Here is a 16286-nt window from a genome sequence, read left to right as displayed (position 1 = left end):
CAAAGTGCTGAGATTACAGGCATGAGCTGCTGCACCCAGCCAGGCTTATCTCATTTAACATAATGTCCTCCAGGTTCATCCATGTCACAAATGTCAGGATTTCATTCTATTTTTATGGCTGAAGAGTATTCCATTGTGTATATATACCATATTTTCTTTCTCCATTTATTCATTGCTGGGCATTTAGATTGATTCTGTATCTTGCATATTGTGAATGGGGCTAATATAAATATGGTAGTACAGATATCTCTTCATCATACTGATTTCATCTCCTTTGGATATATACCCAGTAGCGTGTGTATGTGTGTGTTTAATTTTCATTTTGACTCAGTGTTCTGTGGAAAACTTTAATTCACTTTAAAAGGCTGAACTTAAAATACCAATAAAGTTTCACTTTCAGCACAAAATTAGAAATGATGTAAATAAATTTTTTTTATCTTGAAGAAATATGATTTTAAGTTGGAGGAGGGATGAGTGAATTACCAACTGTGTTTTTGCTATTGGCATATATCTTGGCCAGTTTTGCTAGTAAACATCTTTGTCAGTCTTACGGGAGCAATTAAACATGAAATATGCAAGTTTTGAATACTGCCAAGTCTTCAGGAACACGTCACTCTCATAAAATGAAACTGAATTGTACTTCTCTGCTTTTGTCATATGCCTGTACAATTCATGTCAATAAAGTTTCTTTAATTTGTTGACTGGCATCTGGATTTTAAGAGGCAGAAAAGAGAATCATGATAAATTTTTGTTTCAGGCTATTAAGTGATATTTAGAAAAATTGAAATAAATAGTTCATTGGATGCAGTCATCTTGTAAGTTTTAATAGTTTTTTGCCTTTTTTGCCGTCACGAACTCTTTAACAACCTAAAGAAAGCTATGGGTCTAGGGCCAGGTGCTTGGGAGGCCAAGCTGGCAGATTACTTGAGGTCAGGAGTTCAAGACCAGACTGGCCAACATTGTGAAACCCTATCTCTACTAAAAATACAAAAAATTAGCCAAGCTGGGTGGCACACAACTGTAATCCCAGCTACTGGTGAGGCTGAGGCAGGAGAATCGCTTGAACCTGGGAGGCGGAGGTTCCAGTGAGCCAAGATCATGTCTTTGCACTTCAGCCTGGGTGACAGACCAAGACTCTGTCTCCCTCCAATCCCCCCCTCAAAAAAGAGAAAAATAGGTCTAACCCCCAGAAAAATGCACACGTGCTCATGTACACTCCGCTTTACCTATGTGTATTATGGACCCCAAGTAAAAAATTCCTCCTTAGATACAGGGTATTTGTGGAATGGAGCTCCACATAAGCAAGCACAGGTCCTCTAACACAGCCACCGCTACCTGCAGTTTCAGCAGTCAGTCTCTAGCTTACTAGATGCATGTGTAGGTAGAATGTAGTTGTAGGATCCAATTACCCCTCCATCAGCCCTCCTAAATGTTCTGGGGCTTCTCTTTGTATTCAGGATTAAAGAATTTTAAATTATCAAACCAAAGGTGAAACAAGATTCCTGATGTTAGAAATATTTACAACTATTTTTTTGGTAACTATCAGAGAGTGCTAATGACAACTAAAACAATTCAGAAACACAGAGAATAAAATAAACTACTCAATGTGCTATATTTTATATGATAAAATATGAGTTAGGTAATCAGGGATAGTTTTTTTCTTCAAATAGTTTATTAAATCAATTTATACCAGAAACACACACACACACACACACACAGCACACATATAAATATATATACATACACATACACATATATGGGTATACACAGCAAAGTACTGAAATTACATGAATGTACACAGTATTTATGTTAATATATTTTTTAACATTATTTATTAAGACTATGCCTTTCTTGAAAAGATATCAAGATTTGGATATCCAAAAATATAAAATAAGAATCTGTGGATTTTCACTTAAAAAGTCATTCTTAATTTTTAAAAAAAGTACAAAATTATTTCTTCAACTAGAAGTTTTGTCTATTCAACTACGTGTCACACATCTATATGAAAGGGCATTTACCCACAGCATTATTCATTCAGAAAACTTAAAAGGTAAGTTGAAAGAAATCATCAAAAAAACTCTATTTTAAAAAAGACAGTTTGGAGCCATAAAAATCATTATTTTTCTCTAGTAGATAAAAAACTGAAGATCATATTCAGAGGGGTGGACCAACAGCAATGGAAAGTGCCTAAATTCTCAGATTTCTCATAGTATCCATGGAGAGAGAAAGCTTCTGCTTTATGAAGCTGGATTAGAGCAAGTGTTAACAAAATAACGTCTTCTACACATTAAAAAATATCTCATACTGGCTCATTAAGGGAACAAGGGAATTACTAGAAATAACTCTGAAATTCTTTCCCACAAATACTGAACTTTCATTCTTTTTACCATGCATGTCTGTCAACAATTATGAGAAAGAAAACAAAAAATTGCTGATTATAGATTCTGCTGTGAACAAATATGTATTTTTAAATTTTATATTCTCAGTGGTAGACATGATTTCTTTTATGTTTATAATAATTGCATGAGCTGATTACTAGAAACTTGGGAAAGTATAATCACATAGTTATAGGTTTGGCATTTACTGTTAGGCAAATCATCTCATGCATTCCTATAAGAAAAAATACCATTGTGAATCCTTGGGTTTATACTCCTAAAATACAAAAAATGCTTTCTCAGGAAAAATGAATTATGATCAAAATTTTTAAAATCAGAAATGCAGAGCTCAATTAGAAGTTCCCTTCACAGCCTAAGGGAAGTGACCAAGGATAAATCAGAACACTGAGGAAAAAAAAAGTTTCAGGTACTAGAGTTTTCCCTGAAGCCCAAATCAGATTTATGTAAGACTTAAGAGGTATGAAAAGTCTGCCTTGAATCCTAGAGCTTGGAAAGTCTTTTGGAAAAGAAATGAAGAAAATAAAGACCTTTGCAAAAATACCTAGACAACTATGGCCTAGTGACTGGGATATAGTTGTAACAATGTAGAAGAGGCCAAAGAAAAACAACAAAATCTATGCATAGATTATTGATGATTTAAAATATCAAAATAAACTTTAAAAGTCCCTTTATAACATTGAAAACATACGCTTTTCAAAAGCATTATACCATGTAATTCAGATTCTGAGAGCTACACACGCTTAAAAGCAGAAAGTGTTTGCAGTATCTCTTAAAATAGCATCACCTCACACACAAATCTTCAAACAGGAGACAAATGACAGCATAAAGAAATTAACTAAAATGTATTCTTCCTTAAATTTGTTTTATAAAAATACTGCCTAGGACTGAAATTAATCAACTTCTGAAAAATAAGAATTTGGAAAGGCTCAATTTCAAATGTCCAAGAAGAAATCTCATAAGCATGGCTCAGTGGCTTCCTTTGGTGACAAAAACAGAGTAAATCAATGTTACATTTCCTCAATATCACAAAATGGATTGTAGGTTGCATTTGCCAAGCCTTCTTTCACAGTGCCCTGGAGTTTATTTTCCTCTCTCTTATGGGTTCTTCTTTATTCTATCATTTATTACCATTATGGTTTCATGGTTTCTCCCACATATTGGCAGAGCAGCTTGGGCAAGCTCCTTTACTTCTCTGAGCCTTAGTTTCATCATCTGTAATATAAAAATGGAAATATTTACCACTCAGCTCTCCCTTCTTGGGGCTTGAGTGTAACTCATCTTCTAAAACATGGAGTGTCTCTTCCCCACACATCTGGAAATTTACTACAGTTTCATGGCAATTATTTTTTCAATGATTTGTCTTCAAATCTACAGCTTATCAATGGATTCTTTTTCATTATGTCTCCTTAAAAGATAGAAAAGATGAATCTGCCATTTCCTCTGTCTTGTTCTCCTGCATTTCCTCCTTTTCATGCCTAGAACAAAAACCTGACACTCACATCATGAACATCCATGCTAATAACATTATCCCATAAAATGTTATCAATCTGAAATTTTCTGATCATTGACTGTCACTCCATCTTCACTTTAAAAATTTTGCTTTAAATGGAAAATTGCTGTAAGATTTAACATGAATTCATATCTCAACATCCATCCTTCTACCCCTACCTCTCACCTCCCATCAACTGTTCCTACCTAACTTGTAGTCTATGGGAAACAGCCTTGACTTGTAGTCCACATCCCTGGTTCAAGTTCTGGTCTACTCCTTAACAGCTGTAGAAAAATCCCCTTAACCAGGGGTTCTGAAGCAGGTTCACTATCAGCATCATCTGGGCAGCTTTTTAACTGTTAAAGCAGAGTCTTGGAGAGGATAACGGAGGGGAGGAGAGTGAAGCACACAAGGGTCTATTTTATGAAAAGCTCTGCTAGATGATGTAAATGAAGACTCTAGTTTGAGATCTATGGGCTGTAACTTTTTATTCTTTTTTTTTTATTGTTGTTATTTTGTTTTGTTTTGAGATGGAATCAGGCTCTGTTGTGTAGGCTGGAGTGCAGTGGCATGACCTCAGCTAACTGCAACCTCCACCTCCCAAGTTCAAGAGATTCTCCTGCCTCAGGTTCTTTAGTAGCTGGGATTACAGGCCTGTGCTATCATGCCTAGCTAATTTTTGTATTTTTTAGTAGAGACAGGGTTTCTCCATGTTGGCCAGGCTGGTCTTGAACTTCTGACCTCAAGAGATCCACCCTCCCTGGCCTCCCAAAGTGCTGGGATTATAGGTGTGAGCCACGGTGCCCATCCCTATGTGCCATAATCTCTTGGTTTTGCTCCTTGCTTGTAAAATATTGAGTCTATTTTATAGTGATGTTGTGAAAACTAAACAATATATAGGAAAGGGCCTTAAAAATGGGAAAACTGAATATAATACAAGGTAGTATGAATCAATATTTTTGTAAAGTTTAGAGTAAAATAAACTTTCAATCATTTCTGCAGCAACCATCACATTTAGGATGTGATGTAAACCTATCAGTACTGACTATCTTCTGAAATGCTCCGAGTATAAAATCTGAGTATACCAGAACACAATTCAAAAAACATATAAAGGAGTTCTAAAACTGAAAGACAAAATGTTTTCATGACACTTTAGAATAACAAACATCTACATAATTTCACTCTTTCTGACTTCTTGAATTACATTAAGACTTTATTGTAGGAATTTGTTTCTCAAAGTCCCAGTCTTCTAGGAAATCAGAGAAACACTGGAAGACTTTGAAGCCAAACTAAAGAAAAGAAATGGATGTGCAAATATTGGCATTGGTCTGTCTCCTTCCCATACCTAAGTTGTTTCCTGGAACCATAATAATTGAGATGCTAAGGGAGGTTTACTAACTCAGTTCCCATTTTGTGCAATTTATATTGCAGGGAAATAAATGGTACTCTAATAGTCTGGAAAAATTATTTCAGGAAATGACTTTGGCCCTAGAGAGTATCTGATTCATTGTAATTTCCAGGATAAAACATTCACCTACAATTTTTAAGCCCCTAGATGGGGCTTATGTTAATGCAAGCAGAGGGGCTGGTAGAAAAGGACTCTTACTCAAAATTGATTATAATGATCATTTTAGGGAGACCATGTGTTTATGCTAATCTATCACAGATATTTAATTTTCCTCTTCTATCAAAATGGAAACACTTGAAGTCTACTTTTTTACTCTTGGGAATAAGTATGGAATAACTGAATAAGCTTGTAACCCTAATTCATAACATACAATCCAGAGTTCAAGCTCATTAGTTCAATAACACTTTGCAGTATCTGGCTCCTGTTCCTCTCTGGCATTCTGGATGTCTTTTCTTCAAACACTCTTCACTCCATATGGAACTACTGCTCTTGTTTCTGCATGCACCAGGCTGTTTGATGTCTTCATGTCATCGCCCAGGCTCTTTCCTCTCCCTGAAAATTCCTCTTGTAAATTCTACTCATATTCCAAAATTCAGCTTAAGCATCCTCTCCCCTGGAAGATTTTCTAGCCCCCAGCCCAATTTAGCTGCTCCTCCTCCAGGATTTCCCACAATCCTGGGCCACCCTTTGCTCTAGTCCTTATAACAACAGGTGAAAGCGATTTTCATGTCTCTCCCACACACCAGATGCTAAGGTCCGTCAGGTAATGGTCCATTCCTTATCTGACTTTATGTTCACAGTAATTAGTTCAGGCGCTGGCACTTAGTAGGCATCACAGATACTTATTGGCTGAAAAAATGAATGTAAATGAATGAATAATGTGATCTAAAGATGTGTGGCATGAAATCTCAATCAATTATGCCACTTGCCAATACTGCAATAACTGCATATTTTCTAATTTTTTGTGTAGCCAGATTTTTTTCCTTTTAAGTGGGAACAACTGAACTCAGCTTCTCTGGTAAGCAAGCAGGCAATACAGGGAATCACTTTGGGTGATCATCCTTGTTCTTTGAAGAGTCATTTGAATTGTTCTTATATGTTAAGCACATGTAAGCCAAGATCCTCTGCTTATAGAAAAGGGCATACACCCTTTTCTAATACCGTTTGGTATTCACAATTCCAAGACACAATGAGGTGATTTAGACAAGGATCCCTGGGCTTTGGGACAACTTCTCAGTGGGCCAGAGTGTCCCTGAACAATCCTCAGGGGCAGGGAAGGACAAGGGGTTCCCTAAAATAAACCTTGAGGATAGAAAGGTACTAGAATTGTTAAATGGACCCAGCACTGAGCTGATAGAGAAGAGCAATAGCAAACCTGGGTGAAGAGATGGCAGATGCTGGAACTGCTTCAACCCAGATTCAGGGCACATTTGCACCCTGGGCAAGTGGCTATATGTGAACCAAAGTTGCTGGTGACTAACAGCTGTACATTTGGCCTCCTTTTGGCATTGAGCTTCTCAATGGAGAGCTTCTAAATCATCCTTACTGCTATTCCTGGTGCATATCTTCAAATCAGCACCAAGAACAAGGCACAATAGTCATGGCCCATCCCCTCATCTTCCATTTTCCCTCTTGTGTCAGAGGCTGTGGATTTGTTACAGCATTTTCCAATGCTGTTTTCCAGTACTGTATAGAGGTTGGAAAACCGAATATAGGACTTAGTTCCCAGCTCTTTTGCAGGTGGGAGTAGCTATATGGCCCAGCTCTGGCCCAAGTGTGATACACAACCAAAATCTCCCAGGTGACTTTAGATCAAGCCTTTGTTCTTCTTATAAAATGGAGGTATCATGCACCCACCTATCTCCTTCTTCCTGCCTTAAATACATGTTAGATGCTTGAGCTTCAACAAGTACCTTGCAGTTGAGAGGAAACAAGCCATTACATTATGGATAGCGAAGCAAAAAGACAGAACCTAGGACAGTGCTACCACCATGAGGCTGCTTTATCTGGTGACTTCTTATGTAAATAAAGTAGAATATTTCACTTAAGTAAAATAAAACCCTATATGTTAAGCTACTGTTATATTATCTGTTATATGCAATTAAAGGATTCTGAACTGACACAATTTTCGTACCTGCAGTCATATGTATCAGACACTAGATACCACAAATGATATTTAGACACATTGGACTGTGGGTATCCCTTAGCAGGAAATGTGATGGGTTGTTACTCACTACAGAATGGTGCTGACGAGTACTGCACTCCAGGACGCCAAGGTGATGTTGTGTTCAACGAAACAAAGGACACTCTAGGTATAATTATGTTAATTTGCAAGTTCAGATTTGAAGAACAAAAACTCCAGTCAAAAAAGCAACTATTGACTACATTAACAATTAAATAGGATAGATTTTTCTCCAACTTCCCCCTTTTGATTTCAGTGTAAACACCAAATATGGATGAAATATTTAATACCACAAAGTAAAAGAAATATTTAATACCACAAAGTAAATATTTAATACCACAAAGTAAAAGAAAAAAATGTTAATACTAGATATGGAAATAAATAAGTAAAATTTAAAAATATATTCTAATGGTATCTTTACTTGATCTTAGTTGAAAAGGCTGAAAGGGACAATTGACTAACCTAAGTATCTTTGAACCCTAAAAATAAGAAGTGAAATATTTAGAAGGTCAAATGGAAGCCATTGTTATTAGTAGTTACCATTTGTCTCCATAGTTGGAGTTGGAGGGACGTGGGCCAGGTATTGCTTTGTTTATTTCTATATTGTTTGAATTTTATTATGAGAAAATATTATTTTGTTAATAGGACAAAATTTCTAGTAAACAAACCAATCTTTAAGATGACATATATCCAATGCTTACTATGCATACTCCCATTTAACCTTCAATACCATGTGGTAAGCAATATTTTCACCACTGAGGAGACTAAGATGTAAAATTTTAAGTAACTTTACAATCACACAGCTAAAAATTGGGAGAGTCAGGCCCAAAGATTCTTCAGTCCAAATCCAAAGCCCATTCTCTCACCAATGTGATATGCTGGTTAGATCTCCCAGATGTTTCTGGGTATACAGGTATTCTCAATTCTGCTTACCAGACATTAGTTTGTTTGAATGCTACTTTTGTTAAGCCTCTTTTTAAGAAAACTGTTTTCCAATAGCTTTTTCCCTCAGACTTTAAGTATCTTTAGAAACAGGAATAACACTACCTTCTTATAATGTCTAAATAGAGATTTACTTACTGTTCACATTTGTCAAGACCATCTGGGTCTGGTGTGACCTTAGAGTTTTATCCTGGTAACTTTGGAGAAGTGATTCAGATGTAATAGTCACTCTCAGTACAATAAACCAGACATTCGGAAGGAGTTTCATGGCACAAAGAACTGGGTAGCTGATGAGGTTGTATCTCTAACAAGGAAACAAATTTAAATGTGAGGAAAATTAATTCTTCAAAAGCAGCCTTCATAATTATATAAAATATCCACATGAGAAACAGAAAATCCAGACTGCATTTAATGTCAGAGGAAATGAGCGCTTTATTTGATTAAAATAGTGACGTGCAATTTTGTCCACTATAAGTCAAGAAGCCGGTCTGGAATATTTCATAAGACTCCAGATTCTGCATCTGTTTTTTCATAGCTCTCGAGACCTATGTAAGGACTTGACCCTGGGTTATCCAAACTAAATCTTGGATAGGCTTCCACTAATAAATGTTTTTTTGTTTTGTTTTGTTTTGTTTTTTTTGAGACAGAGTTTCCCTCTTGTTACCCAGGCTGGAGTGCAATGGCGCAATCTGGGCTCACCGCAACCTCCACCTCCTGGGTTCAGGCAATTCTCCTGCCTCAGCCTCCTCAGTAGCTGGGATTACAGGCATGCGCCACCATGCCCAGCTACTTTTTGTATTTTTAGTAAAGACGGGCTTTCACCATGTTGATCAGGATGGTCTCGATCTCTTGACCTCGTGATCCACCCGCCTCGGCCTCCCAAAGTGCTGGGATTACAGGTGTGAGCCACCGCACCTGGCCTCCCACTAATAAATCTTAGTGAAAGAAAACGGTTTAAGACAATGCGAAATTATAGCCTACAACCATAAAGTGTTAGGAATATTAACTATAAGGGGGAGAGATGATTGAATTATCTGATTATTCAATGATCTAGTCATAGGCCATTTTAATATTAGTTTATGTATTTTATATATATTTTAAAATTTCAATACACAAGGAAATGTTATGGACTGGAAAGGCTTTACAAGGTATTATCCCACCAAATGGATGTGAAGGAGACTCAGGTTTAATTCCAAATTTTTCCATTCATAAACTATAGGATGCCTAGATTTTTATCTCAAGCTCAGGCTTACATACCCAACTCCTTATCCCTACCTCTGTAGGCATCATTTTGTTATTGATTTATAGATTAATTACACTGTGTTCATAGAACATGCTTTGCATGATTTTAATCCTTTAACAATTAGCAATACTTGCTTTATAGCACAGTATATGTTCCTTTTTGTAAATGTTGTGTGTGTACTTGGAAAGAATGTGTATTTTTGCTTCTCCATATCAAAACATCTTCTTTTGTAGGATTTGAGTATGCAGAGATGGAGAAGTTTTTGTCTTTTTCTTTAAGTTCGCCTTTTCCTCACAGGCTCTATGGAGTTCCAACTTCCCATGCTGGTTGGGCTTTTAACTTTGGTCCCCATGGCAAAGGTGAAGTTTGGGTCTAGGGACATTTGTTTGGGTATGAGACAGGCACCCACCCACACCCCCCCTCCACACACCTTTTGGGCCAGACTGGACTGGTTCTAGCCCCAGGGTGGACTTAGAAATCTCACCACAGGTGCCTTACAGAGGTGGGCATGGGGAGACTACTGTTACTCACCTGAGGCACAAGGGTTTCATGGGCCCCTGGGAGGATTTAGAACTTTCTACACAACAAAATCCCTCCATCATCTCCAGGCCAACGGAGACAGCTGGCAACTAAAGAAACTTGACTGTGTTTTTATTATTATTTTTTGTTTTTCATTTTAAACAAGAAGTTTATTTAAACAACCTCATGCTTGGCTTCAAGGGAAAACTCTCCAGGATTATTTCTGGAGTCATTCATCCCTACTTAAAGACAGATTGCCCTACATGTTGACAACTACATATAAAGAAGTTATAAAATGTACTTGGATTTAAATGATAAGTGAAATTAAAATTCTCTAGCCTATCAATGTATTTAAGAATTTTTCTGTTGTTCTTTTGTTTGTGTTTGTTTTTGGTAAAACCGAGCAAAATAATTAAAGATGAGAGCTGAGTAAGTTTGCTCACACAGACAAATGCTTTTAGGAAAAAATACTTAAAAGTGCGTCCTTTAATTTTTGTTTCCTGCTTTTACTTAGATTTTGGCCCAGTAATTTTCTGTTCTCTTGTAAGTCAGCCCCTCAATCCTTTGAATAAAATTTTTTAAAAATTATCTATTATTCTAAATTAAGTAACAGGGTTGATCACAAATAACCTGAAACCTTGCTCCCTTTTTTCCTTTTTAGGTTTTACTCAAGTTTACCTCAACAGTGAGGCCTTCCTTAACCATACTTTATTTTTAAAATTTCCCATACCACTCTCTCCCTTCTTATTCTTTTCATAGCCCTTATCATCTGTGTATCAATGGTGTATTTACTTGTTTATTTTCCATCTTACCTGCACTAGAATGTAAGTTCCATGAAGACAGGGGCTATTTTATTCACATTGACAAAAACAGTTCCTGGCAGATAAAAAACAATGTTTGTTGAATCAATGAAGACAAGCTCTCCACTAAGCTCCAGACTGAAGTATCTAACTGTCAAATTGAAATCAAATGAGTTTTTCTCTCCTCATGTAGACAAAATAGAACTTTATTCTGTCCACCCCCAATACCACCCCAGCTTCCCCTATTCCTCATTTTAGTAAATAGCACCACATTCTTTCAGTTACTAATATCAGAAACTTGAGTCCTTTATAGTTCTTCCCTTTCCCTCAAAACCTAGATGCAATCCATCAGCAAGGTCTATAGGTCAAACCTCCAAAATACAGCTCAAATACATCCTCATCTCTCCATCTCCACAGACACTCCTTATGGCAACCAGAATATTCTTCCAAAGTTTTGCATCCCATCATATTGCTCCCCTGCTTCTTGGTACACTTAAAATAAATGCCTTACCATCCATGTCTTCCAAAACCCTGCATAATCCCACCTCTTCCTAGCTCACCAGCCTTCTCTCTTTACTGTCCCCCTTGCCCATTAGACTCCAGCCATATTGGTTCTATTCCATTCTTCAAATAAGCCAAAATCTTTCCTGAGTCTTCCAGATGCTGTTCCTCTACCCAGAATGCTCTTTATTCTGATCTAGGGTGGCGATCTCATCCTTCAAGTCTTAGCTCAAATATCACCTCATTAGGAAGAACTTACCTCGCCATTGCACTTGAGTAGGTGGTCCTCCGATCATGATTATTCTCTAACACTTCCCTTTACATCTCCTTCACTGCGTTATTACAATTTGAATTATATGCTTATCAGTTTTTGGAATTCTTGAACAGGAGAGATTTTCCACACTTCTAGTGAGAGTGGATCTCTGCTTGGTATTGGCACAGGATCCTGGGCCCACAAGATTTTCTGCCTTTCTCAAGGGCAAAAGGTTTTTGCTTTTACATCTCCTTCAAGAGCAGTGGATCTCCGCCTAGGCCATTAGGGCAGGAAGGTTTGTCATCTCTTCTCCAGTGGCTTATGGCTTTTGCTTTGTACAAGAGAAAGGTCTGAGGAAGCAGGCAGAGTTTCACACCTGTCAGCCTGTCATTCCATGCATGCCTGTGTCACTGAGAGGTCTCTTCTCTCCAGTCTCTTGCCCCAGTCTTTCTCATTACCATGCAGCAGAAGCTTGTAGAAAGTGAATGTGAACCTCTGTCATGTCAGGGGACCTATTTTAAACTGATATTGATCACATGGTTGGCCTTTAAAGAATTCCTTAACATTTTAGTGATTTCTGTCAGTAGACAATTCTCCATGGTCTCTCACATTTCTGTATGATTGCATGCATGGTACCACCTGCCTTTCTTCTGAACTACCTATTCAAGGATATTTATATAAATAACAACCTGGAAAGACTGATAAGAGATACCGTCTCTCTAGTTAGTATCGCCTACTATTAAGAGCAAAGGACAGGCATTATAACATATTTGGGCTCCCTAAACTCAGGGTTTCTTCTGTTATGCAATCTACAATGTGTGCAGGTATCACCTGGCCCTGTTCTGGTAACACTGTGGGGATGCTGACACTCTGATAAATGCTACTGGTTTGAGTGATAAAGTCCTTTGTCTCTGATTCAGGAATCTGTGGCAAATTAACTTGCAAGGACTGTAAACACTTAGGACTCTTCTAAATTCTTGATAATTTATTCTCACTTGCTTTAATGGCAGCCTCCTATTCTCTGATGGAGGCAAAACAGTTCACATACCCTGTTTCTCTTTGAAGTGGGGTTGTCACCCTTTGAAATTCAGATCTTTTGCCTACTTTCTCTGATGGATACAAGAAAAGCTATGACTTTTTGTTGTTAGGATACGAGTAACATTCTCTTGCAGCTTCCTATGTCTTAGGCACAAGGGAAAAATCCCAAGGTGTATCTATTTATTTTTTTTTACTGAAATAGACACTGGTTTGCAAACTCTTATGGTTCTCACCTTACACATTTAATTAGTTTTTAAAGAAGCACAGCCATAAGTGAGGAACTCTAGGAATTCTGAAAAACAGCTTGTGAAATATTTCATCACAAGGACTGGAAACAATGGGCCAAGGATATTTACACTCTAGCACAGGTGAGGCAGGAGACAGTAAAATAATCTGACTCATGAGAGATGAAATGTTATGCAGAATGTAAATATGCACTGAGGACCAACTCTATTAGAGGACCAGGAGAACACAGAGGACAGCTATAACCACCCAGAGTAAAGAGAGGGCTTTCGGAGCTCTCAAAAATGGATAAGAGGTAGCAGAAAGACCCAAAAATGATACAAAGGATGGTAGAAAAACAGCAAGCAGTGTCTTGAGGATTCATGGGTTTTCTATTTCTTCATTGTTTTTCCTCCTCTGCATTCATTCTTTTTCTGGTAAACAAAATTTAGACTTTATGAGATTTACCCCTTCTGCATTTGAAAGTACTGTTAGAACTGCCAATTAAAGCGTCTAGTGGTCCCCTAACCAACTTTCCCAGGACTCCCTGAGTCACAAAAGAGAGTAAATCAGTTAGAACTGATTCTTCACTGACCTGTTAGTTCCTGTTACATAGAACAGACTTAGTTGCTGTTCTTTCAAAGCCTAGTTTTTCTTTTCTATGAATTATCCAATATTCCCATTTTTCTCAAGTTAGCAAAGTTGAATTTCTGTTGCTTGTAAGCAAAGAAACCCAACTGATAGAGAGAGAGTGGTCCAAGAGAGGGCACAACAGAGACTACAGAAGGATTGTGAAGGTAGCCTGAAACCCAGATATTTTATTTAAAATTATTTACAAACATTTCTGTCAAAATTGCTGACAAAGGTACAATGACTAGTCAATTTCATGTTTCTGTGTGGTGGTACTTAATTAGCATTTTCTAATGATTAGGTTAATGATGTTTTATTACTACAAACTGCATTTAGAGTTCACTCCATATTTCCCATATTAGAAATAAAAGCAAATGAAAATGAGTTGAATTAATAAGGCATCACATGCTACAGGGAAAAAACTGAGGAGAGGGTGCTGAGAGTAGCAAAGGGTCTATGTTATAAGGAAAGATATGCACTTGTTGAATTTTAGCTGTTTATGATTCTTTAAATTCCAGTAATAATACTCAGTTGTACCAGGGAAACCATATGTGAAGAAAATTTAAAGAACAAGATACCAAGTAGATATTAGAAGGAAAAATACAGTGGAGCACCAAATAGAATATTCTTAACAAAAGTCTCAAAAAGTGCACAGAGGAAAAATGAGACAAACAACTGCTACAAACAGATCAGTCTAACAACTAAGTGATTTGGAATGAAAATTAACTCTTGGGCTAATCTTTCCCTCTCACATAGATGAGGCCATATGGCTCAGGGAGACCAACTGATATGTCTGAAGCTTGCAAGGGTAGATTTCAGAGATGCTTCAAATGAGGGAGCCTCTCTTTGCCTGAGGCGATGGTAGAATGCTGACTTCTTGTTCAATCTGAAATTTAGCCAAATAGCTTGTAGAAATAAGAGAAGGTTTTAAGACTTCCTTTAAATGTAAGTATCATTCTGAGTCCTCTTTTAGGGTTATACTATTACTTTCTGAAAATATTATAAAAATTGATTCATTAGAAAACATAAAATTGTATCCAGGTAATAATCAGGATACGACCATCTAACAGATACCTTTAATAGCCAAAATTTTTCAAACAAAATACTTGAGCAGGATCAGGAAATTCTGGAAACCTTGTCTGCCACAGGTTAGTTTAACGCAGGGTTGCTGGACCTTGGCACTACTAACATTTTAGGAAGGATAAGTCTTTGTTGCTGGGGGCTGTCAAATGTAGGTTATTTAGCAGCATCCCCGGCCTCTATTCACGAAATGCCAATAACTGCCCTAGTCATGACATCAAAAATGTCTCCCAAGATTGCCAAATATCCCCTGGGGAGCCGAACTGCCCCCAGGTTGACAAACACTGATATTAATATCGTGACTACAACAAAACAAATATAACTGCCAGCTACATGAATGCACTGCGGAGTTAACTGTATTTAGAGTTATATTTCTGTTTTAATCCAAATACAAATCATGGCTAGAACTAAGTTAATTATGCTAGTTTTTGTCTGGTACTGAACTGTCCAATACAGTAGTCACAGGCCATATGTGGCTGATGAACTCCTGAAATATGGCTACTCTGAAGTAAGAAATGCAGTAAGTATAAAATATGTATTGCATTTTGAAGACTTGGTATAAAAAAGAATGTAAAATACCTCATTATTTTTATATTAATTTAGCTATTTGGAGTACACTATTGGGTGAAAAATAACATCAAGGGCCGGGCACAGTGGCTCACGCCTGTAAACCCAGCACTCTGGGAGGCTGAGGCAGGTGGATCACCGGAGGTTGGGAGTTCAAGACCAGTGTGACCAATATGGTGAAACCCTGTCTCAAAAACAACAAACAAAAAAACCCCATCAAAATTATGCTCTGCTTACTTTTACTTTGTTTAACGTAGTTACTAGAAATTTTTAAATAAAACCTGTGACTTTTATTATAATTCTATCGGACGACACTAGTCTTCAAACTTGAATGATTTAGTATTATTCTTTAAGGAAATAAATTAAGTCTATCATGCTAAAAAAAGACTTTGGAAACCAAAGCTCTTAGTTCACTTTCAAGCATCATAACTCTTTATCACACTTAAATGATTTTTCTGCTTCTTTAAACCAATTACTTCTATTCCAATGCTTTATTCTCAGAGTTTCAATTGGTTCTTTTCTGACTGTCGATTTATCTTCATATTGTTCCTTATCATTCTCCTGCACATCTGTTTCTTTCTTACACTTGGGAACTTTCTTAGTGTCATGTTGAGATGTTGCAGCATCCATCATACTTAGAAAATCGTAAGCTGGAAGAGGAGGTTTCCATTCCTGAGCAGGTAAAATTGCTGGAAGGAAGAAACAATCAAAGGTTAAAGACTAATCGCTATACAATCATCACATCAATATACTAGAAAATGTTTTATTTTGAAAAATATGTTTGTAGAAGTGAACGCTGTATTAGTTTTACTTATCTAACCTAAGCAAAGCTAGTATTTTTTTTTTTTTTTTACTGTCATTGTCAACAAGAAACTTTTCCTCAGATCAGGTTTTCCTTAAAAAAAAAAGAAAGAATAAAGGTCAAAAAAAAAAAAAGAAAGAAAGAAAGAAAGGAAACTTGATACATTTGTCATTACTAGCCATTTTCTTTTCTCTCTCTCTCTTTTTTTTTGATA

At 37.0% G+C, this 16286-nt stretch overlaps 1 protein-coding gene across 2 annotated transcripts in view; it reads right to left on the bottom strand.

Moving 5' to 3' along the window:
* Positions 1–1650: 1650 nt before the first annotated feature.
* TXNDC16 (thioredoxin domain containing 16) overlaps positions 1651–16286 on the bottom strand; it is a 130532-nt gene continuing 115896 nt past the window's right edge. For both annotated transcript variants that reach the window (XM_039469220.2, XM_039469221.2), the window contains exons 21-24: positions 11740–15959; positions 10992–11055; positions 8556–8721; positions 1651–3608 (exon numbers count right to left, since the gene is read on the bottom strand). In XM_039469220.2, the coding sequence (XP_039325154.1) occupies positions 15694–15959 (266 nt within the window). In that variant the 3' untranslated portion in view covers positions 1651–3608; positions 8556–8721; positions 10992–11055; positions 11740–15693. The remainder of the gene's footprint in view (positions 3609–8555; positions 8722–10991; positions 11056–11739; positions 15960–16286) is intronic.

This window comes from Saimiri boliviensis, chromosome 2 (genome assembly GCF_048565385.1).
Source record: "Saimiri boliviensis isolate mSaiBol1 chromosome 2, mSaiBol1.pri, whole genome shotgun sequence".
Lineage (NCBI taxonomy): Eukaryota > Metazoa > Chordata > Mammalia > Primates > Cebidae > Saimiri > Saimiri boliviensis.
Note: the sequence above shows the minus strand (reverse complement) of the source record. Positions and strands in the feature narration are given on the sequence as shown.